Source organism: Polyodon spathula, chromosome 5 (assembly GCF_017654505.1).
Source record: "Polyodon spathula isolate WHYD16114869_AA chromosome 5, ASM1765450v1, whole genome shotgun sequence".
NCBI lineage: Eukaryota > Metazoa > Chordata > Actinopteri > Acipenseriformes > Polyodontidae > Polyodon > Polyodon spathula.
In genome coordinates, this window is record NC_054538.1 from 54,328,615 (window position 1) to 54,344,255 (window position 15,641).

General features: G+C 38.5%; 1 protein-coding gene across 1 annotated transcript in view; it reads right to left on the bottom strand.

The window, feature by feature from the left end:
* The window catches only part of LOC121316053 (inactive phospholipase D5-like), a 110,980-nt gene that overhangs the window by 61,193 nt on the left and 34,146 nt on the right, over window positions 1-15,641 (bottom strand). The window contains exon 2 of the mRNA XM_041250761.1: window positions 11,554-11,690. Within this exon, the coding sequence (XP_041106695.1) occupies window positions 11,554-11,690 (137 nt within the window). The remainder of the gene's footprint in view (window positions 1-11,553; window positions 11,691-15,641) is intronic.

Consider the following 15,641-nt stretch of genomic DNA (forward strand, 5'->3'; position numbering starts at 1 on the left):
TTTTGAAGCAGAAACTGATTTTTTCAAGTTTGACTGATTTTGCAACTGTAATATTCTTATGACATCTTTTTTTTTTTTGGTTAAGTTGTGTTGCATTTTTAAGCAGTGTATGCTTAAAATAAGAATTTAACAAAAGTTGTTGCAGTTGGCATTGCATAGGCTACATTTTTTCTTGCTCTACAGTACAGGTAGAAGTTATAATGCGCAATGTTTGACAGCAAGTGGCTATAAAAGTTAATGTCACATTATATATTTATAAGTGTTTTTACTAGTACAAATGCAAAATGTTATTTTGGTGTGACTACTAAAACAAATGTATACATTGCTGTCAAGCACACGATATAATACTAAGTTATTATTTGTATTCATTTTCAGAAGTAAATGCAACAAGTAAACAATGCCTGTTCATTTCGGTTATAAATACAACAAAAGTGATATATTTTCATTTTTTAACATCTACAATTATAAAACCATTTAAATGTAGGCCCTATGTCCTGTTTTAGTAGTTTACAATAGCTTACCTACACTATCTATTATTATTGGTATCAGCCGATATGGGCAGATAGTCATCGGCAATCAGTATCGGCCAAGAAAATCTTAAATCGGTGCACCTTTTACATATGAATTACACAACTGGAAATATTACAGATGCCTCTACCAGAATGCTTTTTAATTGCTCTTGCATCATACAAAACTCTTCTGGGATGCTACCCATTGAAGTTTTTGTGGGTGTATTCCCTAGAAGTTTTTTTTTAAGGAAGACATTACATCGTCACATCCCCAATTATACCTTTAGTCACCCCCCCTGCGATAGCTAGTTCAGTCATGTCTCCTCCAAACCATGACTGACACATCACGTACCGCTTTAGGATGATGACTAGGCCAGCAACTCCTCTCTTCTGAGAATTCCTTTACCAGGCCTGACCTTTGCTCGTTGCTAGATAAGGTAAGACGCTGCTGGTAGAGGTACTGCTGTACATTTCCACGTTAATACTGAACTATAACTAGTAAACATAGATAAACCACCATAACATAGATCTCTCTTGTCAAATAAAATATGATGGATGTGATAGATGGATGTTTAATATTTAATAAAATCTGTATGCACCAATGGATTAAGCATACTTCAAGTTCACAGAAGATTTGTTTAATCTATAAACTTTCGTTAGCAACACTGGTAAATAATTAATAGGAGCTGGCGTGATGTTTCTTAATGTCAATGGCACAAGCTACAGTTCGCATTTCAAAGCACCACTTTACACAAACAAGGTGTCTTTATGCTACATTCCTCCATAGTTTAGTATTCTGTTCACTCATACTTACAACTAAGTGTATTTAATGCAGTTTTAGCAAAACATAGTGATATATGCAGTAGCAATGCCTCCAGCTTACTGTAAAAACTAAAAGACACTATGGTATTTCAGATAAAATTAGTTTTGTCGAGTATAAAAAACAAACCAGCCAACAAGTATTAATTTCCGATACACAAAAATGTTACACTATGGAAGAATTGGCTATCCTGTTGCCTTTAAGGATACAATTCTGTTCACAGAGGTAACCACTTGTGTTGATAATTCAATGAGCCCTCAACTATGAGGACTGTGAAAAATAAATTTTATGATAAAGTAATTGGAACATTAATCTTTAAGCTGTCTCGAGACAAGTAAACATAATTTTGGATACTATCTCAAGACACGCCTTTAGTTATGTATAAACACTATTTTACTATAAATTATATTGTTACCACAATATCCTTCCATATCTCCATCAAAACTACATGTATATCCAAGAGCAATCAAAAGTTACACTTAAACACACACACACACACACACACATATATATATATATATATATATATATATATATATATATATATATATATATATATATATATATATATATATATACACTTTACTGTAATCATTACATTCTGGCTATACATAGGATTGATTAATTCGGCATATGATTTAATCTTTTGATTATTCAATTTTGATTCAATTCAATGTTATCCTATATCAGTGCTATTCAACAGTCCAAATCAAAACAAATAAATCCTGTTGAAAGTAATACCTTCTTTCATTTAAAAAGTTACAAAAATAAAAAACAGATTGTATTAGATTGTAATAATTCATTTCCAATGTATAATAAAGTATTGTACGAAGTATGTTTAGAATAGAACATTTAATATGCATTAATGTATTTTACCGCACATTGTGTATTGTAAGTGTATTACAATAATCAATTCTAGATGAAACAAAGGCATGCATTAGTCTCACGGCATCAGATATAGAAAGTCTGGCTATATTTCTCAAATGGTATAAAGATACTTTAGTAACTTCCCTAATATGAGTCTCAAATGAAACATCAGGATCAAAGATGACCCCCAAACTCTTAATTTCTGGTTTAAGTTTTGATGAGAGACTGCAAGGGTCGAGCTCATGTAATCCCACATTTCCTTTTAGTTGGTTCTGTGATTCGACTGGCGTAACCTCTGTTTTATCTGAATTCAACATTAGAAAATCCTGTGACATCCAATGCTTGATGTCTGTAAGGCAAGTAGCTAATAACATCCAAGCAGAAGAAATTTCTGGTTTTAGGGATAAATGTAGCTGTGTATCATCAGCATAGCAATGGAACTTCACTCTGTGTCTGCGGATAATGTCACCTAACGGTAGCATACATAATGAAAACAGCAAGGGACCTGGAATGGAGCCCTGTGGAACGCCACAGACAACTTCCGATAATGCCGATTTTACCTCCCGAATAGAGATAAACTTAAACTTATCAAAAATATAAGATTTGAACCAAGGCCAGAAAGTCCTACTATGCTTTCAAGATGATTCTGTAGGATGGAATGCTCTACAGTATCAAAGGCAGCACTGAGATCAAGAAGAATTAATACTGATGGAAAACCTGAGTCAGAGCTTATCAGCAGATTGTTCACAACTCAAACACTGAAGCACAAAAACCAGACTGAAACTTCTTGAAACGTTAGAAACATTTGTAATTGAATTGCAACAACTCTCTCTAGAACCTTATCTAAGAATAGTAGGCTAGAGATTGGCCTATAGTTATTGAGGACTTTAGGATCCAAATTGTGTTTTTAAGCATAGGCTTTACCACAGCTACCTCAAGTGCTGAGGGAACTATACTTGTTCACATTCCTCTTTATAGATGTGCATACTGATAAATCCACTCCTGATCACTCATTTTATCACCAAACTCCTCATTAATGCGAACCAAGTCATTATTTTATTACTATAACATCTCAAATAGCTCTGCAAATGTCTGTGATATTCTTTGAGTGCTGGATGCAGGAGTAGCTATTTCCTTTGTTTATGTTCGTGTCATCTCTTAGTGCATGGGGCTATGGCTAGTAATTTTATTCATCATTTTTTTTAAGAAGTTGTTTTCCTGCAGCAGTGTTCTGTGAAGTTGAAATGTTGAGAGTATTGTCTTGACAGTTCAGTTGGCAGATGTTTCTGTGTAGCTTTTCCAAGAGACAGCTTTCTTAAGACGTTTTCATGTACATAATGTCTTCCTTTTCTTTGAGAGAGAAAGAGAGACCATCTTGCAAGCATATAAATGAATATTGAACATGGGCAGGATAAGGTTAAGATTATGGAATCACAGTTCTCATTAGAATATTTGTCATTATTACTTCAATGATTGGCTGTTTTGAATGTAAGCAAGATCATATCATAACACATTTGCCCCTGTTTTTGAAAACACGTGACACAAACAGGCGCACACTGCCTTTGCCCTGTAATGTGGTTTTGGTGACACTTTGCTCCATTCTTTTCCATCTGCAATAGTACCAGTGAAAATAACTTTCGGGATGCGGCCTCATTTGCATGTTAGCTTTCAGCTATTTTGATGATGCCGCAGACAGGGATGACTGTGTCTCAAACTAACCAGCTAAGGGGAGGTTTATTTAAAATGCAGGTTTATTATGAAAAGGGAACAGCGAGTGGTGAAGGAGAGAGGGAGTGATCTTTGCAATATATATTTCTTCTATTTTAAAATAAACAATAAATAATCCAGCTGTGAGAACTTTGATGTGGATATACCTATAAAATTAATCATATTGGAAGGCTTAAAGAGATTACTGATCTTGAGGTCAAGACATGCAGGTAATCTCCCACCTAATAATAAAATGGTAAATGCATATTTTTTTTTATGTATTTTCTTTACTTTGTAATACAAACATTCTGTATTCCAGTCTGTCTCCTGGTATTCACAAGTTATTTGTTGATTAAAACAATCTGAGAAATAAGAATTGGTAAAAAAAAAAGTTCAGGTAGACCAAAATTTTAACATATACCTTCATCAGTGTTAAGTACAAATTGAAAAGTGTGCAGAAACTTGTATGCCTTCTTTAACTGTTATACAGACACACATTGGCACAGTATATATATATACGTGGCTGTCGCCCAATGGGGCGACCAAGAACGAGATCGACTACATCCTCTGCAGCCACCGCCACATCCTCCAGGACGTCTCGGTCATAGGGAAGGCGTTCTGCACTGGCAGCGACCACCGACTGCTCAGGGCCAAACTGGCCATCGACGCCAGGGTGGAGAAGTGCGCATTGGCAGCCAGCAACAAGACACAGCAACAGCGGCAGTCCACCACCGACCCGACCGTCTTCAGGCACATCGTCAACAACACCAACTGGTCGCAGACCGACGACGACATCACCAATGACTACGACCAATTCGCGAACAAGCTCCGGTCAGCACGCGATGCAGCTGCAAAGCCGAGCACCAACAACCGAGTCAACCAAATATCGGACAACACCAAAGCCCTTCTTCAGAAAAGGCGGCAAATGCGGGCAGACGGCGCAGATCACATCGAGCATGGCCTACTCTGCAAGCTGATCCGGGCGCGGCTCAAAACCGACCTGGAGCAGTACAAGAACAAGCGCCTGCTAGCAGCCGCCGAAGAGCGAAAGAGCCTGAAGAAGTCTAGATGGCTGATGCAGCAGAAACGCGGCCAGATTCCGGCATTGAAGACAGCCGACGGGCGGACGACCAGATCCCGATCGGGCATCGAGGCTGAATGCAGCAGCTTCTACTGCGACCTCTTCGCTAGCAAAGTCCCAGTCGACCCGCCCGACCTGCAACACGACACACTGCCAGCCATTCCGCCGGTGCTTATCAGTGAGGTCCAATACGCGATCAAGAAGACCGAGAAGGACCGAGCGCCCGGGCTGGACGGCATCGAGACGAGCTGTTCAAGGAGGGCGGACAGACGCTATGGGCAGCCTTGGCCAGCCGTTTCAGTCGCTACTTTGCGCAAAGAAAGATCCCGGACCAGTGGAAGACGGCCAAGACAGTGCTGCTGTATAAGAAGGGCGACCACGAGCAGCTCAGCAACTACCGGCCCATCTGGCTCCTGTGCACCACTTACAAGATCTTCACCAAGGTGCTGCTCAACCGACTGGCCAAGCAGTTAGACGAACAACAGCCACCCGAACAAGCCGGCTTCAGGGCCGGCTACAGCACCATGGACCACATCCTTGTGCTGAACCAACTACTGGAAAAGAGCCGCAAGTACAAGACCCCCTTGGTGTTCGCCTACGAAAAGGCCTTTGACACAGCCGAGATGAACGCCGTGCTACTCGCCCTCCAACAACAGGGTATCGGTAACGAGTATATAGCCCTCTTGCAGGAATTGAACAGTGGCTGCACCACCGACATCAACCTATTCGACCGACCACTGCGCATCACAGTCGGCCGTGGGGTCAAGCAGGGTGACCCGATATCGCCCAAGCTTTTCATCGCCTGCCTGGAGCACGTATTCTACCAGCTCAACAGGGACAACACCGGCATCAAGATCAACGGCCGATGGCTCAACCACCTGCGCTTTGCCGATGATATCGTGCTGATCGGCAGCTCGGTGGCTGACGTGCAGAAGCGACCGACTGAACTCAACCAGGCCAGTGCCACAGTCGGCCTCAAGATCAACATGGCCAAGACCAAGTGGATGCGAAACGCACAGGTCACCGACAACACCATTCACATCGGCCAGAACCAAATCGAACAGGTCGACAGCTACATCTATCTGGGCCAAGAACTGACGATGGAGCACAAGAACAGCCGCGAGCTAGCGCGCAGACGGAAGGCCGCCTGGATCAGCTACGCCTCCATCGCCGAGGTGGTCAACAACATGGGCAACAACATGACCCGGCGCGCCGAATTGTTCAACAGCACCGTGCTGCCGGCGATGCTTTACGGCGCAGAGACATGGTCGCTGACTGCGGCCGACCGGCTGAAACTGGCCGTCACTGAACGGGCGATCGAGCGCCGGATGGTTGGCGTCAAGCGGACGGACCGGATCAGCAACAAGCAGATGCGGCAGATGACCAAGGTCAAGGACGCGGTCGAGTTGGCCGACAAGTCGAAGAAGCGCTGGGCCGGCCACCTATATATATATATATATATATACACACACACTCTTGAACTTCTCAAGTATTAATCAGGTTTCAGATTTTGTATATTATAGCCTTTCATCTTTCACTTTTAGTGTTTTTTTTTTTTTTTTTTTTTTTTTTACTGTGCAGCAAAAACTTTCAGAAACATGCTGTCTGCAACTTTAAGGGCCACTAAAATAAAGTGTTGTTGGCACATTTTCTTACATTTGGACTCAATTCCAACCACCTGGCAGTAGATCTGTTCTGACAACATTGCATTTGTATCTTTCTAAAAATAAATGCTTTTACTGTTTTCTGAATGCCTGTTATTTAGAAATGTTGCCACTATTTTCCCCCACTCACTGCTGATCCACCATCACCTCACCAACTGACTCAAAATATAAACTATCTAGCAAACTCCATGTGTGCTGATAAAATGGCAGCTGTTACAGGGTCCTCAAGCAAGCCAAGAGCTGAAACATTATATCTATTACAGAGTGCAAAGAAACTATTAACTTAATTTGTCATTTTTTACCAAGTTGATGGGTCTAAAACCAGAAGTGACTCGAAAACTAAATCCTGGCAGTGATTAGACAGAGCTTTAACATTATTTCATAGTGATTTAGACGTGTTTTAAAGTCCTACAATGTATTTTTACGACCTGAAATGCAAAAGGCTAAAACCGTAACTGTCCTAAAAAGCAAGTTCAAATAATTAATGAATTTCTGCATCATTTGTACTTGTACATTTCACCATACCCATTATGAATACTTACTTGTAGTCGTTTGTAGCATGCCATTGAGATCCAACTAACAAACTACAAGAAGTTTGTGCAACAATTTGAGAAGCTAGAAATGTCACTGTTTTGATTTAGCTTTGCAGGACTTTGGGTTTTGATGTTATTGGCTAAAGAATATTTCTCTTACCTCTGATGAAAGAGGTGCAGTAATGAATGCTAATGACAGGCCAAACAATTGCTATTGAAAACGGTGAATTACTAAGGGCCCCTATACTGTCTAGTACATGCACATATTTGCTGTCAGCATGGCCTTGAATAAACCAAATTCCTAAATTTTCAAAGCTAAATTCTTGATTATTTAGTTTTAAATACTTAACACTAGAAAATGAAAAACAAACAATCAGATACAACTTAATATTTTTATTTATGAACATAATGCACAGCATTTTCAGGGCAGAAACTCTGTATTTACATTGAAAATGTAACTTTTTTCATATTTTTTTTTTCAGAAAGAGCACATATACATAAACATGAAAACCTGTAATAAAATAAACTTTACGCAATAAACTTCTATGTAAACAAGTTTAGAAAGCTGTATGCACATATAAAATTATAAAACATAAATAACTAGTTATAAAAATAGCATAAAACTAAAATATAACCTAACTTATGCAACGTGAAAATGCTTTGAGTGAAACAGAGTTCAAAGGCTCTGTCTGTCTGTTTAGCATTCTATTACAGCTTTCTCAGTACAATCTATGCAGAAAACACACTTTTCAACTGTACAGTGCATTTGCCACAAGCTGTCTTTTCACAAAGGGTGCAGACATCAGAAGTTTTATTTTTATTGCATTTAGTAACCTTGCATTGTCTTTTATTCTGTGTGCCAGCGGATGCAACGCCGGCTGAAGGCTGAGGGGCATTTTCCAGCCGGCTTTCGTGTCTTTTATCAAAATTCTTCTGCCGTAGCTCCAGGGCTAGCTGCAAAATGAAGTCCCCCCAAGTGATTGTGTTGCCGCTACACTCCTTGTACAAAACCAAAGCAGTGATGGCTGCCAGGTCCAAAACATTTTAAAAAAACAAGAGAGTACCATCTTTGACATAATACAGCCGTGCCATTTAATCCAGTATATCCACACCGTACTCTAGCTTTCGTTTCGCATCAGTCCCGATGGTCACTGATTTGTGCAGAGAGCTTAGAATACTTTTTTTTTTTTACACCTGTACACATCAGGGTGGCACAGTCGTTCTGCCTGAGGAGTCTAGTGCAGTGCAGGGGGGCTCGCACAGTTTGAGCTGTTGGTGGTAAATCTATTCAGAGGACAAGAAAAAAGTATCGTAGCTATATCACACTGTATTGTGATTCAAAGTGTACATTTTGTGACAACTGCTAATAATAATAATAATAATAATAATAATAATAATAATAATAATATACAATGTGTACAATGACTATCATTAGTGTTTCAGCACTCAACAGGAGTATATAATACATTCTTTCATAATGTCTTTGATTTTATTACAAAGCCCAGACTAAATTGTTGGCTATATTGTATTGATTTCAATATGCCGCAAACTGCTGGTCTGACGGTTGAAGAAGCAAGTGCTTATAACTTATTCATTTTTACGATTCTGCAACTGAAACACTGTATGGGTATTTAATTTAAATATTTAGTAACACTTAAGAACGGACATGCACGAGATATTTACATATGCAGAGATATTTAAATTTGAATTGCAAAAGCTGTTCAAAAAGCGAGTATGGCAGTGCTAGTGTTAATAACCCCAATAAGTTACTTTAAATGCTTTACTTACAGTATTGATCCATTATGAGGTCAGACAGCCAGGTTTTGAAGCCACCAGCCTTGTCAATGTTTTTGTAGTTAGTACTGTTTAGACTTCAAGGCAAGCAACGTACTGGCTAATTGTAAATTATGGTGATTTCATTTACAAACATGGTTCTCAAATCTCCAATAATTAAAAAGCCTACTTAAATGGGTATTAGAAAATTGACTGTAGATTTCCTTTAACCTGACTGATCATTTGAGGGCTTAAATCTCTGATAAAAGACCTTGAATGTTATCTTTCAAATTATGTTTAATCACTGTTCCAAATCAATCCACCAGAAAATATGTAAAGAAAATCTGTTCTTGTACACAACCTTGGAATGTTGTCTGTCAATGCAGACTAGCCTTCTTCCTCGCTGTCCTATCTATCTATTTAAATTTAGTATAGCAAATAAAGTTACAAAAAAAAAAAAAAAACGAGACTAGTATTTGCTGTCAGCAGCAATACAATAACCACAATAGCAACGGGTCTTCGGTTTGAATGACGAGTTGACTGGATGCAGTGTGATTACTTTCAGCAACTTTACTCCAGCAATTAGACAATAGCTTCACAATAACAGCACAGGCACACCACTCTCTTCTCTAACAAAGCCAGCAAGAAGGCTTTGAATAAACTTTATGAACACACACTGTGAAAAGTCACTGAACAAACAGGACAATCTGTAGACAACTAGAATTTTGTTGTAAATGTTAGGACCTAATGGTAATTGAAATTCTGAAACACACAAACATGCACTCAAATCCAACTTAAAAAAGAATAAAGGTTAGCTGTACTTAAATTCTTTACATGTTTTACAAACAGTTCACAAACTATGTTCGCTATTCTGTACGAGGTACCTGAACTGAAAACAGCTTCATGTAAGTAGAAGCTTTTTTATTATTATTTGGCAATTATAAATACCTACAAAGTGTCCACCGCTGAAGGGAAGGCTACCAGACCTCAGGTGGAATTGCATTAACCATAGAGTAATGAGGAAAACGTTTTCATTCATTAGCAACAAAAACTAGTGCAGCATTAAATCAGGAAAAAAGGTTTAGGCTGGAAGTCTGGAACTGGTAGGCTGACTGGATCAACGATTGGGGCCAGTTTCTTGAAGCGTGGATCTTGGAGAATGTTGCTTCTTATGGCTGAAGGGATGAGGCTGGAAGGTGAGAGCACTTGGTGGCAGAGGCAATAACAAAACAAACAAATAATAACAAATAATAATAACTGACCCAAATCCTACAAAAGTATATATAAATTGAATTATAGACTCATCTCTCTGCTCAGCAGAGAGGAACCCCCCCCGCCTTGTGGGAGGAAACCTCTGGTGGCCCCAGTGGACATATGGCCCCCAATTCGGTTATACTAGAAATATTCTGTTTGGCCGAATAGATATAAGAGAGGCTGCTATCTAAGAAGGTCCTTAACATTTACACGGTGAAAATAACCGCTGCTGAGGTGTCACTGACCAAACTCAGGTAATGACCCTGCCGAGTGTATTACTAACCAAACTCATTACTTCTGTTATAAAATAAACTCAGGTAATGACCCTGCCGAGAGTATTACTAACCAAACTCAGGTAATCACCGCTGCTGAGGTGTCACTGACCAAACTCAGGTAATGACCCTGCCGAGAGTATTACTAACCAAACTCAGGTAATCACCGCTGCTGAGGTGTCACTGACCAAACTCAGGTAATGACCCTGCCGAGAGTATTACTAACCAAACTCAGGTAATCACCGCTGCTGAGGTGTCACTGACCAAACTCAGGTAATGAGCCTGCGGTGTGTATTACTAACCAAACTCAGGTAATCACCGCTGCTGAGGTGTCACTGACCAAACTCAGGTAATGACCCTGCCGAGAGTATTACTAACCAAACTCAGGTAATCACCGCTGCTGAGGTGTCACTGACCAAACTCAGGTAATGAGCCTGCGGTGTGTATTACTAACCAAACTCAGGTAATCACCGCTGCTGAGGTGTCACTGACCAAACTCAGGTAATGACCCTGCTGAGTATATCACTGATGATAAATTATTATAAATGGCAAGCACAAAGAAACAAGATGTAATGGAGCATCAAGAAAGATTGAAAATAAATTGGACCTGACATGCCTGACAAGCGCTGAATAAATGGACTGCAAAGGGTTAAACAATATATAATTAATATGGGGTACTTTATCCATGAAACATTTGTAGAATTGAAAATATATTTTGTTGAAAAGGTAGTTTTGCAGATGCAAGCAGATTTTAGAAGCTCAGCATCTAAGCAGAGGCTCCAAGGTATTGATGTTCTGTTCACACTAGTACAAAGTAATTCTTTGCTGCAATTCATTTTTCCATAAAACTAGCTAAATTATTAATGGTATGTGTTCCTGGTTTTATAACATAAGCGCAATTTTCCCCTTGCAGGTAAAATGTATGGTTAAGGTTGCAATGGCTGAAACAGAATTAAAATCTGAGCAAAAAATTGGTCCAAAAAGAAACCCATGAATACCATGACAAGATATAAACTTGAAAATATAAACAAAGGATATAAACAAATGAAAAAAAATCTCTCGTTACCTCTTACCGACAGTTTTTGCTACAGTTGTCTTCAGTGATTCCGTCCTCATCCTCTCCCCAAATGTCCACAGCGGAAAATATCAAGGCAACCAGTACTGCAAAGCAGCACACTAGGGCAAAGACCACAATGCATTTCTGTTGAGACTGAAAGAGAAAAAACGCAACAAAAACTCCATGATAACTGACAGTCTTCAATTCCCTAGAGAAAATGTCAGCCAGCTGTGTATCCCTAACCAGCAGACAGGCATGTCCTGTTATAGTAAATAAATAAATAAAATAAAGATTGAAAGAAATAAGGAAGCAAAATAAATGATCAAACAGCTTGTATCATTAAAATTTGTGATACCCTTTGAAAACCAGTTTTTTATGAACGTAATGACATCTAAAAATCTGTTCATTTTGGGCTATATTTACATTTAACAGTAGGCTATTATTTGTTAGGACTTTGGCCTATATAACATAATAATAATAATAATAATAATAATAATAATAATAATAATAATAATAATAGCTAATATTATTATAAAATATGTTTTTACTTATTTAAAACATTGTTAAATCTAATTGCAGCCAACACTCAAAGGTCCAATGAACTAGAAACAGTGAGTAGGTTACCTGTATGATGTGGGTTAAGTAGCAAACTTGTAAGAAGATTAAATATTTTTGCTCCATTGTGTTTACTGGTCTGCAGCTTTAGATGCTTAAATACAAGGGCTTAACTAATTGCTTCAGATGGCATAACACGGTTTGTATAGCTATGTGCTATTTTTGGTAGTAGATAGAACACGGTTGAGATTTGTTACATTTGTTTTGATGAAAAAAGTAGAAGTTAAATTGCCAGTAACTGGACTTCGAGACCCAAACAACTCAGAGAGCACTTGTCAGTGTAAATCCATTATTATTATTATTATTATTTATTATTATTATTATTATTATTATTATATTATTATTATTATTATTAATGCATGATTAGTACTTTCATATAACTAAGTAGAGTAACCACAAACAATCTTGCAATTTTAATGAATGTAGTGGATGCGAGATGGAAAGTGTGGATCTGAGGTCTTGTTACAACTATGTTTATAATAAGTAAAAAGAAAGCCAAACCCAAATTATTTCTTGTTGTGTATGGCAGTATTGAGCAGGGATAAACTGTGCTGTGTTAATAATAAGAAATTCTGAGTTTACTATGAGGTAGCTTAGTCCCAGCATATTATGTGTGAATATGGCTTTAGACACACAAAATAATATCTCATAATGACATATACTGATCTCAAGTGTAGTGGGAGCTAAAATAACCCTTGGCGTATAGAAGCAAACCAATATTTAAACTGAGCATACTTGTCACTTACTGGTTTATTCAGTGCTTAATGATGCTGCAAGTTTTCTAGGATTGAATGTATTCTTTAATGTGTTCTGTGCTGCTGAACCTTTAAAACTATTGTATCAAATGTATATTCAAATCACGGGTGGCCTAGGTTAGGGAAACACTTTGAGGGAAAAAGGAAGAGTTTTAGAACCTCCTCTTATAGTATGCATCTATTGGCTTTTTAAAAATATTTTGCCTTAAAAGAATACATTTGAAAATTTTAGTATTGGATATTTAGATGACAGTCTTGTGGCTACAGGCAGAATAATTATACTGTTATAAGCATGTGAAGTCAGGCAAGTGTTACAAAGAAGAAATATTTAAAATGTTAGAAATTCATTAGTCTCACTGTGGCAGAGCAAAGCTCTGCCCTTTTTAAATTGGCAGGGATGGGGTTAATTTCCCCTACCTGCCTGGGTTTATTATGTTCAGGTGGCTGGGGTTGATTAGGTTAATTAACGATCAATCAGCGCCCAGCCCCCTGACATAAAAGGAGGCCTCTGCTTCTCATTTGGGAGGAGGGAGCTGAGGAAGTGGGTTTGGGTTTGGGTTTGGGTTTGGGTGGGTTTGGGTTTGGGAGTTTTGTTTTTGCTTTATTTGTGTTTGAGTATCTGTTATTTTGCCCTTGTGCAATTTATTTTTGTGTTTATTTATAATACAATTGTTACTTTTTTGAACTGCAGACTGTCTCTGGGCCTTTATCCACTCACCAGCCTGCCACACTCACCAACACTATGGAAAAGGTTTTTTTTAATGATGTGTCTGCAGAATAATTCCAGAGAAGTAGCCAATAAATTAGGCTTTGGAACCGAAGTTAGAAGCAAAAGCAACTTGCAACACCTGCCAGAGGCAAATAAGTTGGAAGGAACTGAAATTACTCTACTTCATTGTACCATGGAACAGTAATTGGTATTTGAAACTCTTGTCTATTTACAGCTATGGAAGGATAAAACTTGCAAAAACAGACTTGTTACATCACAGCATCACAGTCTACTTAAGCTAGCCTGCATCCATGACAAGGGTCATTGTCGTTTCAAAGCGTTTTTCAGTGTATTGGGGGATTTAGTTTATAAATCTTGATTGTCTGCCAGTTATACAACAGATGGCTTTGTTTACAGTGCTGGAGATTGTTTTTGTAAGAATTAAACGTATGCCGATTATTACAAAAATAATCTTTATTCCATATACTTTGTATATACTGTTTTTTGTATGCAGAAACTGTATATGCATTGCAAACAAATAAGAAACGCACCAGACACTACCATATATTACAATACTGTGTTACTGTACTAAAGTATTTTAGATTATATGCTTTTTTTTTTTTATATTTCGATACAACAATGTAAATTAGCTTTTTTTTTATCACTATAGTGCACCAGATGGCATACCATTCCATTTCCTGTGGTGGTGAAAAAAGTTTATGCCTGTTGTGAACAGGCTGGCTGGTGGTGACGTTAGACCAGGAAGAGAACGGACACAGAATGTGTAGTGAATTGTGCTGTTGTGCCGGCTTATTATAAATGAACAAAATAAAACACTTGAACACAAAACAAAACGGCACGTTGGCCACACAAAAACAAACAACCAATGAACGAACCCAAACATGTATCGTGCAGGTCCTCCCACACGAGTAACAATTGTTATTTATTTTAGAATTTATTTGATCTCTCTTTCTCCCATTCTCCATTATGAACACACCAACACTGAGTGAGTGACTCAAGCATCTTCAGTGCCTATAGAAAGTCTGCACCCCCTTTCAAAATGATCACCTTTTTTGGCCTTATAGCCTGGAAATAAAATGCATTTTTTTCATTTATCTACACATCCTATTCCACAACTTCCATGTGAAAAAATATTCTAGAAATTTGTAGAATATTAATTAAAAATAAAAAGTGAAATAGCTTGGTTGAACAAGTGTCCAAATACTCCCCCCCCCCCTTTTAATAGCAATCCTAAATTAGCTCAGGTGTAACCAATTGCCTTCAAAATCACACACCTAGTTAAGAGGCCTCCACCTGTGTTAAATTGTAGTGATTCACAGGATTTCAGGATAAATTCAGCAGTTCCTGTAGGTTCCCTCTGCTGGGTAGTGCATTTCAAAGCAAAGACTCTACCATGAGCATCAAGGTGCGGTATAAAGTTGTTGAAAGACACAGATCAGGAGATGGGTATAAAAAAATATGAAAGGCCTTGACTATCCCTTGGAGTACAGTCAAGAAGATTATTAAGACGTGGAAGATGTATGGCACCACCATGACCCTGCTTAGATCAGGCCATCCCTCCAAACTGGATGACCGAGCAAGAAGGAGACTGATCAGAGACTCTACCAAGTGGTCAATGGCAACATTGCAAAAGCTACAGACTTTTATGGGCAAGACTGGTCAAAGTGTGCATGTGACAACAATATCATGAGCACTCCACAAATCTGGCCTGAAAAAAGCCCACCTTGAATCCCATTTGATAATAAAAGACTCTGGAGATTCTGTAGCCATGTGGCAAAAAGTTTTTTGGTCTGACGAAATAAAAATGGAACTTTTTGGCTTAAATGCAAAGCGTTGTTTGGCGCAAACCCAACACAGCACATCACCCAAAGAACACCATCCCTACTGTGAAGCATGGTGGTGGCAGCATCATGTTATGGGGATGTTTCTCATCGGCAGGGACTGGGGCACTTGTCAGGATAGAAGGGAAAATGAATGGAGCGAAGTACAGAGAAGTCCATGATG